Source organism: Sarcophilus harrisii, chromosome 2, assembly GCF_902635505.1.
Source record: "Sarcophilus harrisii chromosome 2, mSarHar1.11, whole genome shotgun sequence".
In the NCBI taxonomy this organism is placed as follows: domain Eukaryota; kingdom Metazoa; phylum Chordata; class Mammalia; order Dasyuromorphia; family Dasyuridae; genus Sarcophilus; species Sarcophilus harrisii.
Genome location: NC_045427.1, coordinates 264,573,245 through 264,593,681, shown reverse-complemented (window position 1 = coordinate 264,593,681; position 20,437 = coordinate 264,573,245). Strand labels below are relative to the sequence as shown.

Here is a 20,437-nt window from a genome sequence, read left to right as displayed (position 1 = left end):
ACAGATATAGGGAATATGATGAAGTAAACCAGAATTACAAGTTGAAATTCTTACAAAAAGAACGAACTTACAATGAACCAGTCTATAACATGATCTATCACTGAGAATAAACTAGGATCTTTTGGGATACATCTTGGGTTTTGAGATTGATAGCAAAAAAGACAGTCATGTTTTCCTAAAGCATATCTCTTTTTTGCCATTGTCAGGCAGAATATTGAATACAAGTATGACCAGTATAATTTTTAGTTGAAGACTTGTCTACTCTAGAGGTGATATTTTTTGTCTCTAACACCATGGCTACGTCTTATAAATGAGAATTTAAAAAATAATAGTCCTCAAGTTCTAAGTCAATTTATGTAAAGATACTACTTAGAGATTGACCCCAAGAAGCTAGGTACATAGAAGTGCCTTTCCCTAGAATAACAGATTGACTTTGTTAGGTGTAAAGAGATGTTTTCTATCTTATAACTGTCTCTTACTATCTTCTTGCTTTCAAATGAGAGCCATTCTGAATATGAAGCCACAATCTGAATAATGTCTAACATATACATGGTGCATTACTTCTAATCATCAATTCTAGAGTCATCTGTTCTCAGTGAAGATATTCTTCATTTCACTAAATTCCCTTAAAAAAATTTTTTTTTAACAACATTCGGCAAACATGAAAAGGAAATCTCTTGTTTTCTGCTAAGTACTTCCTCAAATCCTAGAGGGATAAGGAGAGTTCTATCCAATCCTAGCTCTTTGAAGCTGCCTCTGGCCTATTTCATAGTTTTCAGATTTGTTGCTTTGGATCATTGAACTAATATTTATACATCTTTTTCAGGTTCTTGCAAAATGTTATTAATCAGCATAATATTTCTAGTAAATAGAGATTATGTTTAGTTTAGCCTTATAGATAAAGAACTTTGGGGTACATAAAGGGGATAGATAGGCCTGGGGATAGAATTCAAATTTCTTGATGTTTCTAATATTATTGTCTCTGTATATTAGTTAAATCCATGGATTTGAAAAGTTTCTAATAATAGTTTGTAATCAAGATTCTCTAAACATCTTTCAGTTTTATAAACCACTGCAGAAAGACTACATCAGTGATGATCATGATAGAAGTCTCTCTGTGACTGCATTATCAGTTCAGATGTTTACTGTCCCAACTCTGGTATGTACAGATTATGTTTTGTATCTATTCTTTGTTGTTTAGATTACATTTTCTTAATTATTTTTGCATTTCTAATTTATGTTTTCTTAATTATTAAGAAAGTTAAAGCAATCAATAAAATTGCTACTCAGTAGCAACCAAACAACATAAAGATCTCAATACAAAGTTTCCTGAAAATAGATGTGAGGAGTCTGTCAGAATCCACATAGCCATTCTGGACCCATATAGTTAAATAAGATCTGCTTTCTGAGTGAGGGAGTGTACATGTGTATGTTTGCATGTGTGGGTGTGTAAAATTATTTTTGTTAAATATTCTTTCTTGAACATTTTTTTGTTTTGTTTTGGAATAAGAAGTCAAGATAAGAGGGAAACTTGAAGATTTCCATTTATTTAAGATTATAGTACCTAGTCCCCTAAAATAGAGGGCTCTGTTTTCCTTGCTATCTTTTGAGGGATCAGCTCTGTTCTTACTATGTATTTTCAGTGGACTGGATAATAGTTTGAGGGAGCAGGACAGGAAACGTGATATAGTGGAAAGAATGTTGGATCTGAATTTAGTGGACCTGAATTCAAAAGCCTTTTTCTTTACTTGAGAAAGCCAGTTAACTTTTGGGTTTCAGAGGGGTTGGACCAGATGATTTCCACTTTTTCCTGCTTCTAAATCTTAATTCTACAATTATAAGCAAGAGTTGTAGTTCTTAAGCAGATGCTAATATAGTCAATTTTGAAAGGTATGTCTGTTATCTATACTGTTCCTTACATGAACACTGATAATGAGTATATATCCTGGTTCTCTTTTTGTTCCTTTCATAATGGGTTTTATGGTAGAGAATCTTACACTTGGTAAGGTTGAAGATTTTTAGGTTGAATGCGGACTTGGTTTTCTAAAATTTGCTGAATAAATAGTTGATGTACATATGAAGCCTTGATATTAAAGTCAGTATTATTGAAATACTGTATAGGCTCGTCATCTCATTGAAGAGCAGAATGTTATCTCTGTCATTACTGAAACACTGCTAGAAGTTTTACCAGAATACTTGGACAAGAACAACAAATTCAACTTCCAGGGTTACAGCCAGGACAAATTGGGAAGGGTATATGCAGTTATTTGTGACCTCAAGTAAGTTGATTTTGGGAAATGGTGTGGGTTATCTTTTAAGTAGTGTGTGTTCTTACTTTATTTCTCCCTTTGAGATAAGCCATGACTATATTTTGTTATAAAGGATTTTATTTGCAGAAGACTAAGAAACAAAGGATTGCTATGTATCCATGCCCATGTTTATCTAATTAGAATAATTTTGCCTTGTCAAAACCTACTTTCATTGTGCCTAAACCTCAGGTTGGATAGTAGGGAGAAATTCCTAGTCATAGAGTTGTGACCAAGGGAACTTTCCTTATGGCAACTGCAATTCTGAGTGATGTCCTATTGAATACTGGGAGACAAGGACAGGAACCCTTCTGATGCAAATGAGTTTTGAAAAACCCTTATGTAAAGTGGTTAAAACAACCTCACTTCTAAATTTGTGGACACTTTTGGTGTATTATCAAGGTGAGTATCAGGCTATAAAAAGGGTTTTCTCCTTCTCCAACACTTGGATATATGGAGTATGGAGCTTGGATCCAAGGGATTTCTTCCAAACTGATTTTGAAACAAACATTTAATCCCTTTGGACACTATTGAATTTGATCAGTGTTTATTCTGTATTCATGCTTTTCTCTTCAGGTGTTCTAATCAATAGGTAAGCAATGGTAGATAAATTGTGTATTTAAATATAAGAATAATGATTTTTCTTTTTAAAGGAAAGGGAAAAAAAGAAAAGAAGAAAATTAGGTTATATCTTCTTTTTTTGTTGTTGTCTTAGTGCCAAACTTTCTTTAAACAGTTTCTCTCCTGTTTCTTGTTATTTTTAAAGATAATATTTACAGATGATTTTATATTCTAAATCAGTATCATCCTTGACTACTATAAATATTATATTAAGGAGATAAAATGTTTGTTGACTGAGATAGTTTTTAGGCTCTTTTAGTCTTCTTTTTGTAGTAATTGCTTTACATTAAATAAACTTTGTTTAAAAATTGTGAGATGGTAGTTTGGTGATCCATTTTTTTCCCTTCAGTTTTTTTTTTTTGTTGTTGTTGTTGTTGTTGTTGTTTTGTTTTTTAAGCTCCAGCAGTTTGTTTAAATAGGTCTAGATCATTTTGGAGCTGCCTCAACTACATGCTCTGTCTTCTCACTTTTATTGTATTGAATATTAATTTTGATCTTTGCTTTGACAAATTTGACCATACGTTGCTGACTTGGAAATACCTTCCTCATTGATAATCAGAAATTTCTTGTTTTAGAATCTAAATCAATTGAGTTTTTTGTATAATTTAATGCATGTTATGTTTCACAGCTCCTGAACCTTTTAAAGTTTACAAGCTGTTTTTTATGTGATTTTTTTTAATTAAAATTTTTTTTCAAAATACATGCATAGATAATTTTCACTGTTCACCCTTGTAAAATCTTGTATTCCAAATTTTTTCCCCTCCTTTCCCCCATCCCCTTCCCTAGATGACAAGTAATCCAATCTATGTTAAACGTGTGCAATTCTTCTATACATATATCCACAATTATCATACTGCACAAGAAAAATCAGATCAAAAAGGAAAAAAATGAGAAAGAAAATGCAAGGAAACAATAACAAAAAGAGTGAAAATACTATGTTGTTATCCATACTCAGTTCCCACAGTCCTCTCTCTGGGTGCAGATGACTCTCTTCATTACAAGATCATTAAAACTGGCCTGATAATCTCATTGTTGAGAAGAGCCACAGCCATCAGAATTGATCATCATACAATCTTGTTGTTGCCATGTTTATAAGCTATATAGACTACAAGAATGTAGCTTCAGAATGGCCTTTGGTCCCTTTCTTTTCTTATTCCTGAACAAAATTTTACAGCACATACTGACTTTTACATTGAAGATTCAAAGCATTAAAGTTTTGAGTGTCTTAGAAGTTCCTTGAATCCAGGTGTCCTTATGAAGTTTTCCATAGAATTTCTGTCTCTTAACCTTCAGCAACAGAATCTGTATATAGATTGCAATTATATTAATAGCTAACTTTTTTTTACATGTATACCACAAGTCATTTGGTGATCAAGTATCCCATGAAATGATACCTCTTATCTATATGATAAAACCATCCCTGCCAACTCCTTTGTTTGTCTCTTTCTAGCAAATCTATACACCATCTCTCCATTTAGCAGGATATGGGTTTGGGTTATATTCAACCTAGAAATTCTGTATGGAAGCCCTTGTTAGGTTAGATCAGTTTTTAGCCCAGTTAAAGAGCCATAGCTGCCTCATAGTATATAGTATGTAAGTGTATTTTCTTCCTTGTTCTTCTGGATTGTCTCAGAGTACTCCTATTCACATCTAAGGTTTATCAACCAGAAAATAAATTGGCATATCCAAATCCCTTCAGGTTATCGTAATAAATGAGATGGTGTTTTTTGGTTGTTGTTGCTTTATTTAAATAAAGAATGTTAATGATAGCCTTTGTAACCCAGTGAACAATAAAATAATCCCTAAGTAGGTGAGTAATATATTTCTTTGTCTTTTGAAACAGATATGTTCTCATCAGTAAGCCTGCAATATGGTCAGAGAAATTAAAATTACAATTTCTTGAAGGTTTTCGATCATTCCTGAAGATTCTTGCATGCATGCAGGTACCATATTATCTCTGGTCATCATTAATGGAACACATAGAGAGGAATGATACTGAATCTATCTAAAATCATTGAAGTCCTTTTATCTTTGAGGATCATGTGTGATCCTCAAATTTTGTTTTGTTTTTTTTTTTCTTTTACTATGTAGGGAAAGAATGCTGACTCTTGAGTCAGACAATTTTGATTTTCATATCCTGTCCCTGATAATTGACTCTGGGCAAGTCACTTAACCTCCCATGACCTCAGTTTGCTCATCTCTAAAATGAGTGGCTTGGACTGGATGACCTCTGAGGTTTCTTTCAGCTGCAGACCCCTGATCCTATAAATATTTGTAATGATGTATGGTTTTTATTTTGAAGATAATTAAATGAAAAAGACAAACTAGAAATGTATAATGTGTGTATAAAATAGAATTTCCATTATGGAGTCACTTAATAGTTTTATTAGTATTTTAGTTTTTACCTCTTTATAAAATGAACCAGTCCTTTTTTTTTTTTTTTTTTAGTTCTCTAATTTATATAATGAAAGACATTTTTGTTATCCATTTTTCTGTTAAAAATTTTTTTTTTGATTGTGACAACATTGCCTTTTAAAAAAGGATTGTAGAAGACAGAACAACCATGCTTATATTTATATAAATACATATACCCACGCAAGCACATACACATGTATAGATGTAAAACTGTGTTTATATGTATCTGTCGCTATATTTTTAAAATGTGTGTGTGTGTGTGTGTGTGTGTGTGTGTGTGTGTGTGTGAATTTTTGGGTTTTATTCTCAGGGAATGGAAGAGATTAAAAGGCAAGTTGGGCAGCACATTGAAGTAGAGCCAGATTGGGAGGCTGCTATTGCTATTCAGATGCAGTTGAAGAACATTCTATTGATGTTTCAAGAATGGTGTGCTTCTGATGTAAGTAAAACTATGAGATTGTTTTACTCTTTTATGATTTTAATCAAGTTTTTCCCTTTTGGACTATCTGCCCTCTCTCTTTCCATCTCATAAAATCATACCCATCCTTTTAGGCACAGCTCAAATACCCCCTATTTCTTAACTCTTATTCTTATCCTGCTAGAAGTTGTTGCTGTTTCTATTCTTTAGCACTTAATTTGTATTGTTTATATGGCAATTAATAGATATTAACTTTGATTTATTATACTACCCATAAATGTGGTTACTTTTATTGTATTCTTAAGACAGTCCACACTGTGCTTTGTACATAATAAGAATTCTATAAATATATCAGTGATATTTACCCAGTTTCTAAGATTTGAAACCTGGTTTTTTTTTTTTTTTTTTAACCTGGTATTTTCTTTAATTTTGTCGTCTTTCTCACCTGTCATAGCCATTTGGTTACTAAGGCCTATGAGTTCTGCCTCCATGACCTCTCATATCCATTCCCTTTCTTTTTTGTCCTAGTGCCAGCATCCTAGTACAAAGTATCATTACTACTTACTTGGATTATTTATTTTATTACCCTCCTCAGAAGTCTTTTCTCTATTCTGTCAGCATTCTAATGATTTAATCTTATTACTTATTACTTCTCTACTCAGAAATTTTCATTGGTTCCCTATTGCCTGAATAAAGTTCACATTCTTTTACCTGGCTTTTAAGGTGTACTCCCATCACCACCTTTTTTTGTCATCACCCTGCCTTACAAGCCTTGAACTTGTAAGATTTTGCCTATGATATGATAACATATATAGAGAATCCTAGAGCATCAACTGAAAAATTACTAAAAACAATAAACAACTTTAGCAAAGTTGCAGAATATAAAATAAACCTACATAGATAGTTAGTATCTCTCCATCAAAGATTTTGAAGGGACCGCAGAAGCCATCTTGCCCAAGAGTATCCTCTAACTTATCCTATAAATAATCTCCCAACCTTTACTTCAGTATATCTTGGGAGACTGAATATTATCCAAAAGCAGATCATTCTATTTAATGATTAGGAAACTTTCTTAGGAGTAGTCCTAAATTTTCTTTGTTAAAACTTCTTTTCATTGCTACTTATTTAGTGCTCCATTGCCAGAAAGATCATATCGAGTTCCTCTTCCACTTAATAGCCTTTTGAATACTTGATAATGACTGATAGTGTCCTGGTAAGTGTTCTTTTTTCCAGGCAAAATATCCCCACCATCTTCAAGTGATCATCATATGTCACTTTCTCTAGGCCTGTTAATTGCCCCCTAATGTACTCCATGTACTTATAGCTGAGTATACTACCTTTTGTCTCTTGAATATGATCTGTCTTTTTTTTTTTTAAATTTTAAATAGTATTTTAATTTTCCAAAAGCATGTAAGGATAGTTTTCAATATTTATTTTTGTGAGACTGTGTTCCAAATTTTTATCCTCTTCCTCCTTTCCAAGACAGCACGTAATCTGATATGGGTTATATATGTGCAAGTCTTTTAAACATATTGTCATATTTGTTGTGTTATGCAAGAAAAATCAGACCAAAAGAGAAAAAAACCATGAGAAAGAAAACAACAACAAAAAAAGGTGAAAATACTATGCTTTGATCCATATTTGGTCTCTCTGGATACAGATGGCATTTTCCATCCCAAGTCTATTGGAATTGCTTTGAATCACTACATTGTTGAGAAAAACCAAGTCCATCACAGTTGGTCATCACATAATCTTGTTGCTACTGTATACAATGTTCTCTTGTTTCTACTCTCTTCACTCGGCATCAGTTCATGTAAGTCTTTTCCAGACTTTCTGAAATCAGCTTGCTCATCCTTTCTTGTAGAACAATTACATTCTATTACATATATCATATGTAATATATGTATATATAGAATATGTACATTGTATATTGTATTTATCATAATTTATTGAACCATACCCCAATTGATAAGCATCCACTAAATTTCTAGTTCTTTCATTGACTGTTGTGTCTCATGAACTTAACCTGCCACTTTGAATTTTTTTCCATTAATTCCCCTGAAATTCTCTACTTTTTGTTCTTCCAGATGAATTTTGTTATTATTTTTTCTTGCTCTACAAAGTAATTTTTGGCAGTTTGATTGCTATGGCACTGAATAAGTAGATTAATTTGGGTAGAATTGTCATTTTTATTGTATTAATCCAGCCTACCCTTGAGCAATTGATAGTCTTTGAGTTGTTTAGATCTGACTTTATTTGTCTGAAGAAGTTTTGTGATTGTGTTCATATAGTTCCTGGCTTTGTCTTGGCAGGTAGACTCCCATATGTTGAATATTGTCTACAGTGTTTTTTTTGTTTGTTTGTTTGTTTGTTTTGCTGAGGCAATTGGGGTTGACTTGATCAGGGTCACACAGCTAGGAAGTGATAAGTGTCTGAGGGCAGATTTGAATTCAGGCCCTCCTGATTTCAGCACTAGTGCTCTGTCTACTGTGCCACCTAGCTATCCTATTCTACAGTTATTTTAAATGGGATTTCTCTTTCTATCTCTTGCTGCTGGGCTTTATTGGTAACAAATAGAGATACCAACTATCCATGTAGGTTTATTTTATATTCTGCAACTTTGTTAAAGTTGTTTATTGTTTTTAGTAATTTTTCAGTTGATGCTCTAGGATTCTCTATATATGTTATCATATCATAGGCAAAGAGTGGTTTTATTTCCTCATTATTCTTAATTCCTTCCATTTCTTTCTTCTCTTATCACTAAAGCTAACATTTCTAGTATAATATTATATAATAGTGGTGACAATTCTTTTTCCTGTGTTTTATGCTCATGTCTTTTGAGATCTTTCATCAGTGAATTGTGTAGCTTAAATGCCCTCCATCTTCTTTGCCTGTTCTTCAGTTCTTGTACAATTGTTGAAGCTTGATTCAAATGCTGCCTTCTTCCAGGAGCTGTTTTCTCTGCTTCTTCTTTTGTCAATAAATATTTTTTACTTACCTCACAAAGTGCTTTGCTCTTTTGCTCTTTAATGAACTTTGTATATTTTTATTATTTGTATGTGTCATATTCCCCAGGTAGGTGGTTAAGACCTGTATCTTATCTACACTTTGTATTTTTCTCTTCCCAGATATCCTGCATAGTACTCTTTACACATGGTTGATATTTAGCAAATTTGTGCTGAACAAAATTAAATGACTGTCTTGTTAAATTCTTGTATTATTGTTTGTTTATAGGAAGACCTCTTATTAGTGGCTTATAAAGACTGTTATGAAGCTGTGATGAAGTGTACTTTAAATAACAATTCTTATGAAAAGTCTGTAATTTACTTGTATGGCCACACTTTGGAATGCAAGCCCTACAGAGTATCTATAGATCCTGTCAGCATACATTTGCCACTCTCTAGGACACTTGCTGGTGAGTATCTTTTCTGACTTGTTACATGGTCTTTGGTTTTTTATGTTCAAAGTTCCTCCTGCTTCCAGAATAGGTTTTTTTTTTTTAGAAAGCTTTTTTTTAAAACTCAAATTTAATTAATTTAATTCAGAATTTTAAATTCAAATTAATTTAATTTTTAATCCAAATGTCAGTCTAGGAGAATATTTTAGTTCTCTTTACTATAGAAGTTAAGCACAAGTATATGTCTATCTATCTATGCTTTAAATAACTGATCAATAATCTGATAAAAGAGGAAATAAGGATTTTGAAAATTCAGGACACTCACTTCCCCTCTTTATAGTTAATGCTCCCCTACTAGATGCTGTCTCCTCTTAAAATTTTATATAACTTTCTTTTTATAACTTTATAACTTTTTCTTTTTTTCTTTTTTTTTTTGTCTTTTGCATTCAGTTAGGTAGTTTCCTGAATTTATTAAGAACTTGAAGACCTTACAGTTTTAATGTTCTGACTTTTTATTTTACTTATTAATCTACTTCAATAAAATTGTATTGGACTTGATGGACTCAAAAAGGCATAATTATATTTTAAAGACATTGTTAAATAGCATTACTTAAACTATTTTGGATCAATAGACCATTTTAATTTAGCTGCTGGTCTTTTGGGATACTTGCCTCTGCTTAGATCATTCCCAGTATGGATTGGTTGATTTTTTTTATCCAGTCTTATTATTTCATCAGTGTATGGGACTTTTTTTTTAACTAATGGTCTTCCATTTAATGAATATTAGCAATTAGACATTCATGCTGAGATTCAGTGCAGGTGTGCTATAAATCATGTTTTGACTTTTTATACTGGTAACAACTAAAAACTAAGTGATTTTTCATTTTTTTTTTAAATAATAGCTTCTTATTTTCAAAATATATGCAAAGATAGTTTTCAACATTCACCTTTGCAAAACCTCATATTCCAAATTTTTCTCCCTCTCTCCTCTCTCACCCCTCCAGCTTTCCATCCACAGTAAAAAGCTCTCTTGTCTCGCACCAAATGTTGTGTGCCATATATTATTGCCTGCCAGTTCTATCTTGAGCCCCTTACTTTCTTTAGCTTCTTTAACAGATTGTAGACCATCTATAAGAATTTTTCACATTCTCCTTTTGAAAGTTACTGTTTTATTTTGGTATCTATGCACCTAAGCAAATTTAAACTGAAATAAAGACATGTTTACTCTTGATACTTCACACTGTCCATTTTCATCATCTTGTTACTAATGCCACATTGCTTCCCATGACTTAAAAAAATGTTTAAAATGATGGTAGGGTGCTTTAAAAAAAAAAAAAAACTTTCATAAACTGATGCAAAGTGAAGTAAACAGATTCAGGATAACATTGTACATAGTAACAGTAGTGTTGTATAATAATCAATTGTGAATGACTTAGCTTTCTCAACAACATAATGATCTAAGATAATTCTGAAGGATTCATGATGAAAAATGCTATCCCTTCAGAGAAAGAATTGATGCAGTCTACAGATAGAAGCATAATTTTGGGGGTTGCTTTTTAAATTTTGGGGAGGAGGGTTGGTTTTTTGGTGGTTCTTATTCTGTATTTTCTTTATCAATATGACCAATAAGCAAATTTTTTGCATGACTAACACATATATAACCTTCTTAATGTGTATGGTGGGATTGAGGGAGAGAATTAGGAACTCAACAATTTTTTAAATTATTGTTAAATTTTTTTTACATGTAATTGGAAAAAAATCAAATCAAAAAAAGTTTCCATTTGCCTTTGAGTCCTATATTCCTGTTTTCAGTCATTAATCTAATTGTAATATGTTTTTTTGTTTTTTTACTCATGATAGTTTGAAACCATATCCCTTTGTTTCTCTCCTGTCGCGTTCTGATTGTTTCACATCTGGCAATCTATACTTCTTTTGATTTAACCACATTATGTGACTGTTTTCAAGACAAAATATTGATCCTTTTCTATAACATGCAAATGATAACAGGAAATCTTCCCACTTATTCTTCCCCCCTACCCCTGCCTGAGGCAATTGGGGTTAAATGACTTGCCCAAGGTCACGTAACTAGGAACTGTTAAGTGTCTGGGACCAGATTTGAACTCAGGTCCTCCTGATTTCAAGGCTGGTGCTCTATCCACCTAGCTCTGTCCCCCCACTTATTCTTTTTTTTTTTTTTTTTTTTAAATTTAATAGCCTTTTTTACAGGATATATACATGGGTAACTTTACAGCATTAACAATTGCCAAACCTCTTGTTCCAATTTTTCACCTCTTACCCCCCCACCCCCTCCCCTAAATGGCAGGATGACCAGTAGATGTTAAATATATTAAAATATAACTTAGATACATAATAAGTATACATGACCAAAACATTATTTTGCTGTACAAAAAGAATCAGACTCTGAATTATTGTACAATTAGCTTGTGAAGGAAATCAAAAATGCAGGTGTGCATAAATATAGGGGGTTGGGAATTCAATGTAATGGTTTTTAGTCATCCCCCAGAGTTCTTTTTCTGGGTATAGCTGGTTCAGTTCATTACTGCTCCATTAGAAATGATTTGGTTGATCTTGTTGCTGAGGATGGCCTGATCCATCAGAACTGGTCATCATCTAGTATTGTTGTTGAAGTATATAATGATCTCCTGGTCCTGCTCATTTCACTCAGCATCAGTTCGTGTAAGTCTCTCCAGGCCTTTCTGAAATCATCCTGTTGGTCATTTCTTACAGAACAGTAATATTCCATAATTTTCATATACCACAATTTATTCAGCCATTCTCCAACTGATGGACATCCATTCAGTTTCCAGTTTCTAGCCACTACAAAAAGGGCTGCCACAAACATTCGTGCACATACAGGTCCCTTTCCCTTCTTTATAATCTCTTTGGGATATAATCCCAGTAGTAACACTGCTGGATCAAAGGGTATGCACAGTTTGATAACTTTCCCCCACTTATTCTTAATGTCACATTCTTTTGTATCAACATTCTTACTCACCTTAATAAGAAAGTTTTTGTCTTTAAAACTTTTATTTGGTAAATTTAACCTACATGGTTGGGTTAAATTTAGAATGAGCTCTATATTTTCTATATAATGTATAAGCATATTTATTGTATACATATCTATCTAGTTATTTATTCAGTACGAATTGTCTTTGAGTGCTATCCAGTTATAAATTATAATTAATAGCAGAGTGATATAATGAGTGCTGACTTTGGACTTAGAAAACCCAAGTTCACATTTCCCCTCAGCTACCTGCCACCTGCATGACCATGAAGAAGTTCTTTTTCCTCTCTGGACTTCAGTATTCAAATAATATAATCAAATCAGAGGAGGTTGATTTTGATAGTCTTTATAATAGTCTTATCTAGCTCTAAATCTTTTATACTTATACTGGTATTTACTAATGATCTTGATTAAAAATGAAGTCAGAAATTGGAAATAAATCTTATCTTTAAAAAGCAAACTTTTTAAAGGGTTACCTCATCATTGAGAAGGTATCAAGTTGACTTGAGCAATATTGGTTGGATTTTGTTAAACCCCATTTCTCTTTCATATTTTAGGTCTTCATGTACGTTTAAGTAAGATTGGAGCCTTTTCAAGACTGCATGAATTTGTGCCTTCAGTAAGTATTTGCTCTAAGTGTTGATTTTTCTTATCTTCCATTTCTCAACATTTCCTAGTTGATGAATAGTAAAGGATATTATGAAGAAATAGTCAAAAAAGAAAAAAAAAACAAGATACTCTGAAAATCCACTTAAAAGTCTCACTTAGAAAATTATCCTTGAGACATGTTGAAATTACAATAGAATTTTGTAGCTAGAATTTACCTGAAAAATCTTTAGTTCAACTTACTCATTTTAAAGATGAGAAAGTTGAAACCTAGAGAAGTCCATTGAGTTACTCAGAATCATAAGCCAATTGGTAACAAAATTAAAGCTAGAATCCAAGTTTTCCTTTCTGGTCCAGTGCTCTTTTTATGTCATAAAATATTTAAATCATTACTTTTTGTATGAGCTGTCAGGTTACTTGTATGGCATATTTCCAGGTTTAAATTTTTTTTTTTTATAAAAATGTACATTTTATACTTAAAATTTTTTCTCTTGTGAGCATGCCTTACCATGTATTAAAGGATAATATCAGAGCAAGGCAAGTTCTTCTGCCACCTCTCCTCCAATATTGTCTCCCATTTTTTCCCAGTAAAGCTATTCTAGGCCTATAGACAACAATAGCAGAAGATGTAAATAGGTTATCTCTGCTCCCAGTGGAGTTATCTCTACCCTAAATCACTTGATACCTGTTAGTAGTATCACTGTAGTTCCAAAACATACAGGCTTGTCTCTATAGTTTAATCTACTTAAATTAAAATACTAATCTTGTGTGCTGTTTACCTTTAGGAAGATTTTCAAGTAGAGTTGCTGGTGGAATATCCCTTGCGTTGTCTGGTTCTGGTTGCCCAAGTTGGGGCTGATATGTGGCGAAGAAATGGTCTTTCCTTAATTAGTCAGGTACATTAAAGCCTACTCTTCACATTTATGAATCTGAACAGTCACTGAACCTCTTCCATTAAGTGAGTCTACATGTGCAGTGAGATTAACCCTCAAGCAATAAATGGGGTCTGTTTTTGAAACCTTTCTTGATCAGTAATATCTGCTAGAGCAGTAATATCTGCTCTACTGTCGTAGTTTTCAAGAAGCTTTGCCCGCAACATGAAGAAGGATCAGGCTGTGATTTTAGTGGTGGATAATTTTACATATTGAATTCATTAATTCAATAAGCATGCATTAATTACCTGTTTTGTGCCATGTATATTAAGGTCTAAAATAACTCCATAATACACATATCATTTGTTTTTATTTGTTTAGTTATATATTTTTTTGAAGATAGCTAGGTGGGAGAGAACATGTTTTATCTTAACTAATGATTTCCCCAGAGGTAGCACTCTATACAGAAGAACTCCTTAAGAACTGTTTTCTGATTGGCAACAGATCACAATTTTTATATTCAAAGTTGTCTCTTTACAATCTATTTATCTCACACTCTTAATGATCTCTCTTCATTATAAAAGGGAAAGAAAAATTTTGACAGCTGGTCCTTAGGTAGAACTAGAGTCATGGATAAGCATTGGAGATTCATGAACCGCAAAGAAAAGAGCAAGAGCACTGAGATTTATCCACTACTACAATTTCTCTTAACTTGTTATTGTCCATAGATAATTTCTAGATTTGTTATTGGTATTCACTCATTCAGCCCTGTCCAACTCTGTCCATGTGATTTCCAATCCTGTCCATGTGATTTTCTTGCCAAAGATACTAGAGTGTTTTTCTATTTTCTTCTCCAATTTCCAGATTAATAAGAATTGTTTGTTGTTGTAATTAACCTTAATTACAATTTCTTCCATTTAAATCTATTTACTCATTTTTACCTTGTTAGGTATTTTATTATCAAGATGTTAAATGCAGAGAGGAGATGTATGATAAAGATATCATCATGCTTCAGGTAGTTAATCTCTTTCTAATTATAACTGGTATTTGTTGCCTTATTAGTCTTCAAAATCTTCTCTACTTAAGCTACTGTAGTTTCTTAATTTTATCAGCTTTTATTTCATTGATATATATGTATTTGGTAGAATAATAATGAAAATTGCTGCTGGATAATCTTGCACTAGCTTCTTTTGTAATTTTCCTGATCGTTATATGAAAACCAAATTACAATTATTAACAGATGAGTAATTTTATGGTTGTGTATGCTTCATATTACACAGATTGGCGCATCTTTGATGGATCCCAACAATTTCTTGTTATTGATACTTCAGAGATATGAACTTGTTGATGCTTTTAGGAAGCTTGTTCCCACCAAGGACCAGGTAAGTAGCAGAATAGGATAGGTTAATTCATTCCATTAATGTCAATGTTGAGCTTTTTTTAAAAAATTAATTATATATTGTATTTATTTGCTACATTTGAATATACACTTTTAATACATAAAGTACACTCCAACCATTGCTGACAACCCTGAGTCCAGAGCTACTTTTTCTTCTAAGCAGGGAAGGAAGAAAGTTTTAGTAGAGGAAAGGAGTTAAAGTTAGGTAGAATTAATTTCAATATTGAATTTTTAAATAGAAAGTTAATAATATATGGGGTACATCCTTAGCCTTTTGAGTTTGGTTATATTTGCCCTAGTGCTATAGTCAGAGTCTGGAAATATGGAAATAAATGAGCCATTGAACTGATCCAATATGACATTTTCCTTTTTCTTATATTCTGATGTAACTGACTTATTCTTTTTAAAAATTCTATAGGATTTGATTAAACAATATAATGCACTAATAGAAGAAATGCTTCAGCTCTTCATCTACATTGTGGGTAAGAATCTGGAGGTAACAAGATTAAAACAAATATTTTTGAAATAAGAATTTTGTTGCTTTTTGAAGGTTTAGAAGAATTAATGAGGCTATTACAATTTTATCTAGTTCATTCTCCTAATGCAATGTATAACACTAATTTTAACATAAATTGTGACTAAAAAAGCCACTGACAGAAAGCATAGGATGTATAGATTTGCCTTTGGTTGCTTGATTGACTTAGAAGCATCTGTTAGATTGATGATACTTTGTCTTGGATGGGGCAAAACTTAGATGAAGAAAACCTGCAGATCCAGTGTTGTCAGCTTTTTAGGCATGGGAATATAGTGAAAGTATGTAGAAATAAGATAGTAGTTCAGCTTATATTTTCATTGTTTTCTATCAAAGTGACATGAAAGTGTTGAACGTTTTTTTCACACATAATGATCAGAGAGAACAAAACTATGTTCATTGGTATTCTTAATCATTTACATTAACAGGAATGAGTTGGCAGGTTTTGAATTTAAAACTCAAGGACAGTTTCTTTATTTGGCAACTTAGGTAGAACAGAAAACACTACATATAAACATTAGAAGACCAATTCAAGTCTCAGGTGATCTCTGCTGATAAGCTCTGTGACCTGGGCCAAGGCATGTGATCTCTCTGAACCTCAGTGACCTCATCTAGAAAATGAGAATACTTACTTGTCTTGTCCCTTTGGCAGTGGTTGCATGGATCAAATGAAATAAAATATATGAAGTGATATATAAAACTCATATACATGTGAGCTGTTATTAATACCTGATCTATTTCAAATACCCATTTGCTAGATAATCATATTTCAACAGATGATATAGTTAAGCTGTTGTCACTTTTTAAATAAGAAGTAAACATTTTGTTTGGTCTTTAGAAGTATGCATACATTCTCATCCTCAAACCACAAATTCTATAGGCATTGCTGATTGAAGTTAAGAAATTAGTAAATCCCAAAGGAAAAGTACAGAAATGTCATAGAATATTTAAAATATAAAGTTAGGCATTTAAGGTGTTTTTAGGTTCACAATACTGCCAATCTATTAAGCCTTTAGAAATTGCTACGGTACTACTTCACTCCTGTTAGATTGGTTAGTAGGCCAGAGGAGGAAAATGATAAATCTAGGAGGGAATGTGGGAAAACTGAGACATTAATACATTGTTGGTGGAATTGTGAACTGATTCAGCCATTTTGTAGAGCAGTTTGGAACTATGCCCAAAGGATTATAAATAAAAAAAGAAAGAAAGAAAAAGGACCTATGTTTGTAAAAATAATTATATTAGCTCATTTCTCAGTGCAGAGTTGGAAATTAAGGGGATGTCCATCAGTTGGGGAATAGCTGAATGAATTATGGTATGTGATTATGATGGAATACTATTCTATAAGAAATGATGAGCAGTATGCTTTCTGGAAAACCTGGAAGGTCCTCCATGAGCTTACAAAGTGAAATATACTGTGTACAAAGCAATAGCCATGTTGTGGGCTGATCAGCTGTGAATGACTTTACTTTTCTCAGAAATACAAGGATCTAAGATTACTCTGAAGGACTTATGATTTAAAAAAAAAATGGTATCCATACTCACAGAAAGAAATGATTTTGTTTTAATACAGATTGAAGCATGCTTTTAAAAAAAATCTTTAGGAATTGCCTTGCCTTTTCTTTATTTTTTTTTTATTAAAGCTTTTTATTTTTCAAAACATATGCATGGACAATTCTTCAACATTAGCCCTTTTATATTTTTATTTATTTAACTGAATATTTCCCAATTTCTCTAATTTAGCTCCATATATTTTAAGCCTCCATGCCCATGCAGTTGCTAACTAGTTTGTTATCTTGCATTGGTAAGGGAAACTTCTTTACCTGCAGTACCCAAAACCAGTTAATTAGAGGTCTGGGCAGCCTTCTTCATCCTCCTCCCCCAGAAAACCAAAAAATTATTTGAAATGTGAACAATAAAAGACATTATATTCTTAGGTATAAGTTCATTTTGGTGGCCAAAATCTCGAAGAGTTGGCATTATAAAAGACAGTTTATTAATAATGTTAATGAAAGACTCCTAGAATAAGGGTCAGAAATGTAGCTGATCACTCTCATGGTAACACTTTAAGAAGCTTCCTCCTCTCCCTGTTCGTCTTTTCTCCTCCTCTCCCACCTCCCCTCTCACCATGGTTTTCAGTTGCTTTGTTTGTAAAATGAAGAGATTGGTTTGGAGAAACTCTAAGGGACTTTAGTTCAGCAAAAATTTACTAGGTATTTCCTGATGTAGAAAACATCATCCATGTCCTTATGGAGATTATAAACTAGTAACAAAAGGATGTGGCAGCAAATAATTGGAAACAAAAGTGAAGACAGGCATAATATGGTAAGTGTTGTGGAAGAATTGAAATAAAGTTTGTAGGAAGACAGAATAGAAAGCTGGCATTTCAATAGAGTAAGCAATTATATTTGTTATCTAAGCCAAGTTTATAGTCATGGTACTTGGTATTGATTATACTGTGATAATGGCAGGCAGGCCTTTCCACCTGCTACAACTTGTGTATTAGGTATTTAAATATTTTTCAGCTAAAAATCTCAGTTCCTTTACTGGGCAATCTTATCTCATGTTGGATGTTTAGGCTATCGATATTGGGAGCAGTTAAGTAACTTGGGAAGGGTTATTCTTCAGGATTACTTAGTCTGGTAGAAATTAGGAGTTTCATGGAAGGACAAATGATTGACTTTAGAGTTTCAGTTTATTTAATATTTTTCTACATTACGTTTAAAACAATTTTTTTGTTTGTTTTTAAAACTTTCAGATTCTCTCACTTATACCTACCTCCAAACCCCCTTAATAAAGCACATGTGAAGTTCTGAACATTTCCATAAAAATCATGTCACAGAAAACATTTTTCCCCTGAAAACAAAACAAAACAAACCCCCTCACCCCACTAAAAATAAACTTGAGAGGGAATGCTTCAATCTCTATTCAGACACAATCATTTCTTTCTCTATGTATGGATAGGATTATTCATCATAAGTTCTTCATAGTACTAGAACATTTTAAGATTTACTTTGTTATTTTTTCAAAATAATGCAAAAATAGTTTTCAACATTCAACAAAACCTTGTGTTCCAAATTCTTCTTCTTTCCCTTCCTCCCCCCTCCCCTAAATAGCAATTGTAACCTAATATAGGTTAAACATATGCCTTTGTTAAGATCTACTGTAGAGGAAATTTCTGAATTGCAAAGGATCACTTTCGTGACAAGGGTAGGACTATCACAGTATCACCACAGAAATTTTAGTGTGTATTGCTAACGGTAGGATTTCCAGAAACTGAAACTGATATCTAGATGGCAATTGGAAGCATGAGAGGTTCCTTGTTACTGCTAAAAGGCTCATGATGATTGTGATGAAGCAGAATCTGGCTACATGGCTTCCTTTTTACAATATGGATTAGTGGAGTATAAACAAATATTATTCCAAGTTTAACAATACTAAGTTGTCCCTAATTTTTTTCCTGGTTATTGCTTAATACTAATGGTATCTTAATAAGTTCCTTTAAAAGTGGCTTTTAAAAAAGAATTGTCATTCCTTTTTTGATACAGGCAGACAAGGGGCAAATTATTGATTAGTGAAGGTTTGAAGAAGAAACAGTTTATTGATATCAACTATTCAGGTGCTCTGTGCCTGATTCAATTGACTAGTTTTTGTCATAATTAGAAATATCTTCTAATGTAGTTGAATAGACTTTGTAGTTTGAAGGATGGATGAATGGATAAGCAATTATTAAGTGCTTACTATCCTAGAGGGTTTAAATTTAGAGAAACTGCAAATATTTCTTATCTTTTACACAGCTATATACACAAGCTGAGATTTCACAAAATGCAATTTCTATAAGTCCCACATGAGCGATTATAATTTAAACAAATAGTATTGGTATTCTAATATTCATCATTCTTCATTTTTCTTTTGTTCTTATTAGGAGAGCGTTATGTGCCTGGAGTGGGTAACGTGGATAAAGAAGAGGTTATTATGCGGGAAATTATCCATTTACTTTGCATTGAGCCTATGCCTCATAGTATTATTGCCAAATCCTTACCAGAGAATGTGAGTAGGGTTCTCTCCTTCCCCCCCCCCCCTTCCCCCCAGCCCTTTAATTAAAAACGTTTTACTTTTTAGGTTCCCTGGTCCTTTGTTAGTTATAAAATTAAAGCTTCCTTAAAAAAGGGTTTTTCCTCAAATACTGTGATATATTTATCAGTTCTCCAAAAGTTTTACCACCATGTAATGGCTGCATTTTTGGACACAAATTCAAAATCTTCTGTTGAAGCTTGACAGAGTTGTGATCTCTACTGGTGAAGGGGATATTTAAACTAACAAAAATCAAGGCTCTTTCGGAATATTGAAAACATACATATCTTCAAATTGTAGTTCCAAAGAGTATTATTATTATAACCCATTATTAGTCTCATCAATTGTTGTACATATTTTATGTAACTTATCATTTAATAACATTTTAAAATTTATCAAGTACTTTCCTTTGTAAGAGTCCTGGGAGATAGTGTTGTGTCCTGCTTTCTAAAATTCCCAAGTTGAGGTGACAAAACATAAAATAGTTTTTCCTAGTGGAGAAGTGATGAGGCGGGACTACTGAGGATGGTGGGAAAATGGAGTCTGTTTATTCCAAGGACTTTCTCCTTTATATAATGTAACAAAAACAACTCTGAGCATGTAGGACCACATAAACAACTTGCTATGTAGTTTGCCACCTGGTATCACCCTTACCAATCTCAACACAGGTTGTCACTGCCCCCTGACTTCGCAGGAAGGTTGAAAGCCCTTAGGGGAGATGGGGAGCCGAACCAGGCATTGTTAGCAGGTTCCCCACTGACTGTGACCCTCT

The 20,437-nt window shown here is 32.8% G+C and overlaps 1 protein-coding gene across 2 annotated transcripts in view; it reads left to right on the top strand.

Annotated features, from left to right (window-relative positions):
• UBR1 (ubiquitin protein ligase E3 component n-recognin 1) overlaps positions 1-20,437 on the top strand; it is a 134,221-nt gene that overhangs the window by 39,421 nt on the left and 74,363 nt on the right. For both annotated transcript variants that reach the window (XM_012546625.3, XM_023500812.2), the window contains exons 11-21: positions 1,061-1,159; positions 2,122-2,279; positions 4,771-4,870; positions 5,653-5,781; positions 8,995-9,175; positions 12,740-12,801; positions 13,574-13,684; positions 14,610-14,675; positions 14,941-15,042; positions 15,478-15,541; positions 19,517-19,641. In XM_012546625.3, the coding sequence (XP_012402079.1) occupies positions 1,061-1,159; positions 2,122-2,279; positions 4,771-4,870; positions 5,653-5,781; positions 8,995-9,175; positions 12,740-12,801; positions 13,574-13,684; positions 14,610-14,675; positions 14,941-15,042; positions 15,478-15,541; positions 19,517-19,641 (1,197 nt within the window). The remainder of the gene's footprint in view (positions 1-1,060; positions 1,160-2,121; positions 2,280-4,770; positions 4,871-5,652; positions 5,782-8,994; positions 9,176-12,739; positions 12,802-13,573; positions 13,685-14,609; positions 14,676-14,940; positions 15,043-15,477; positions 15,542-19,516; positions 19,642-20,437) is intronic.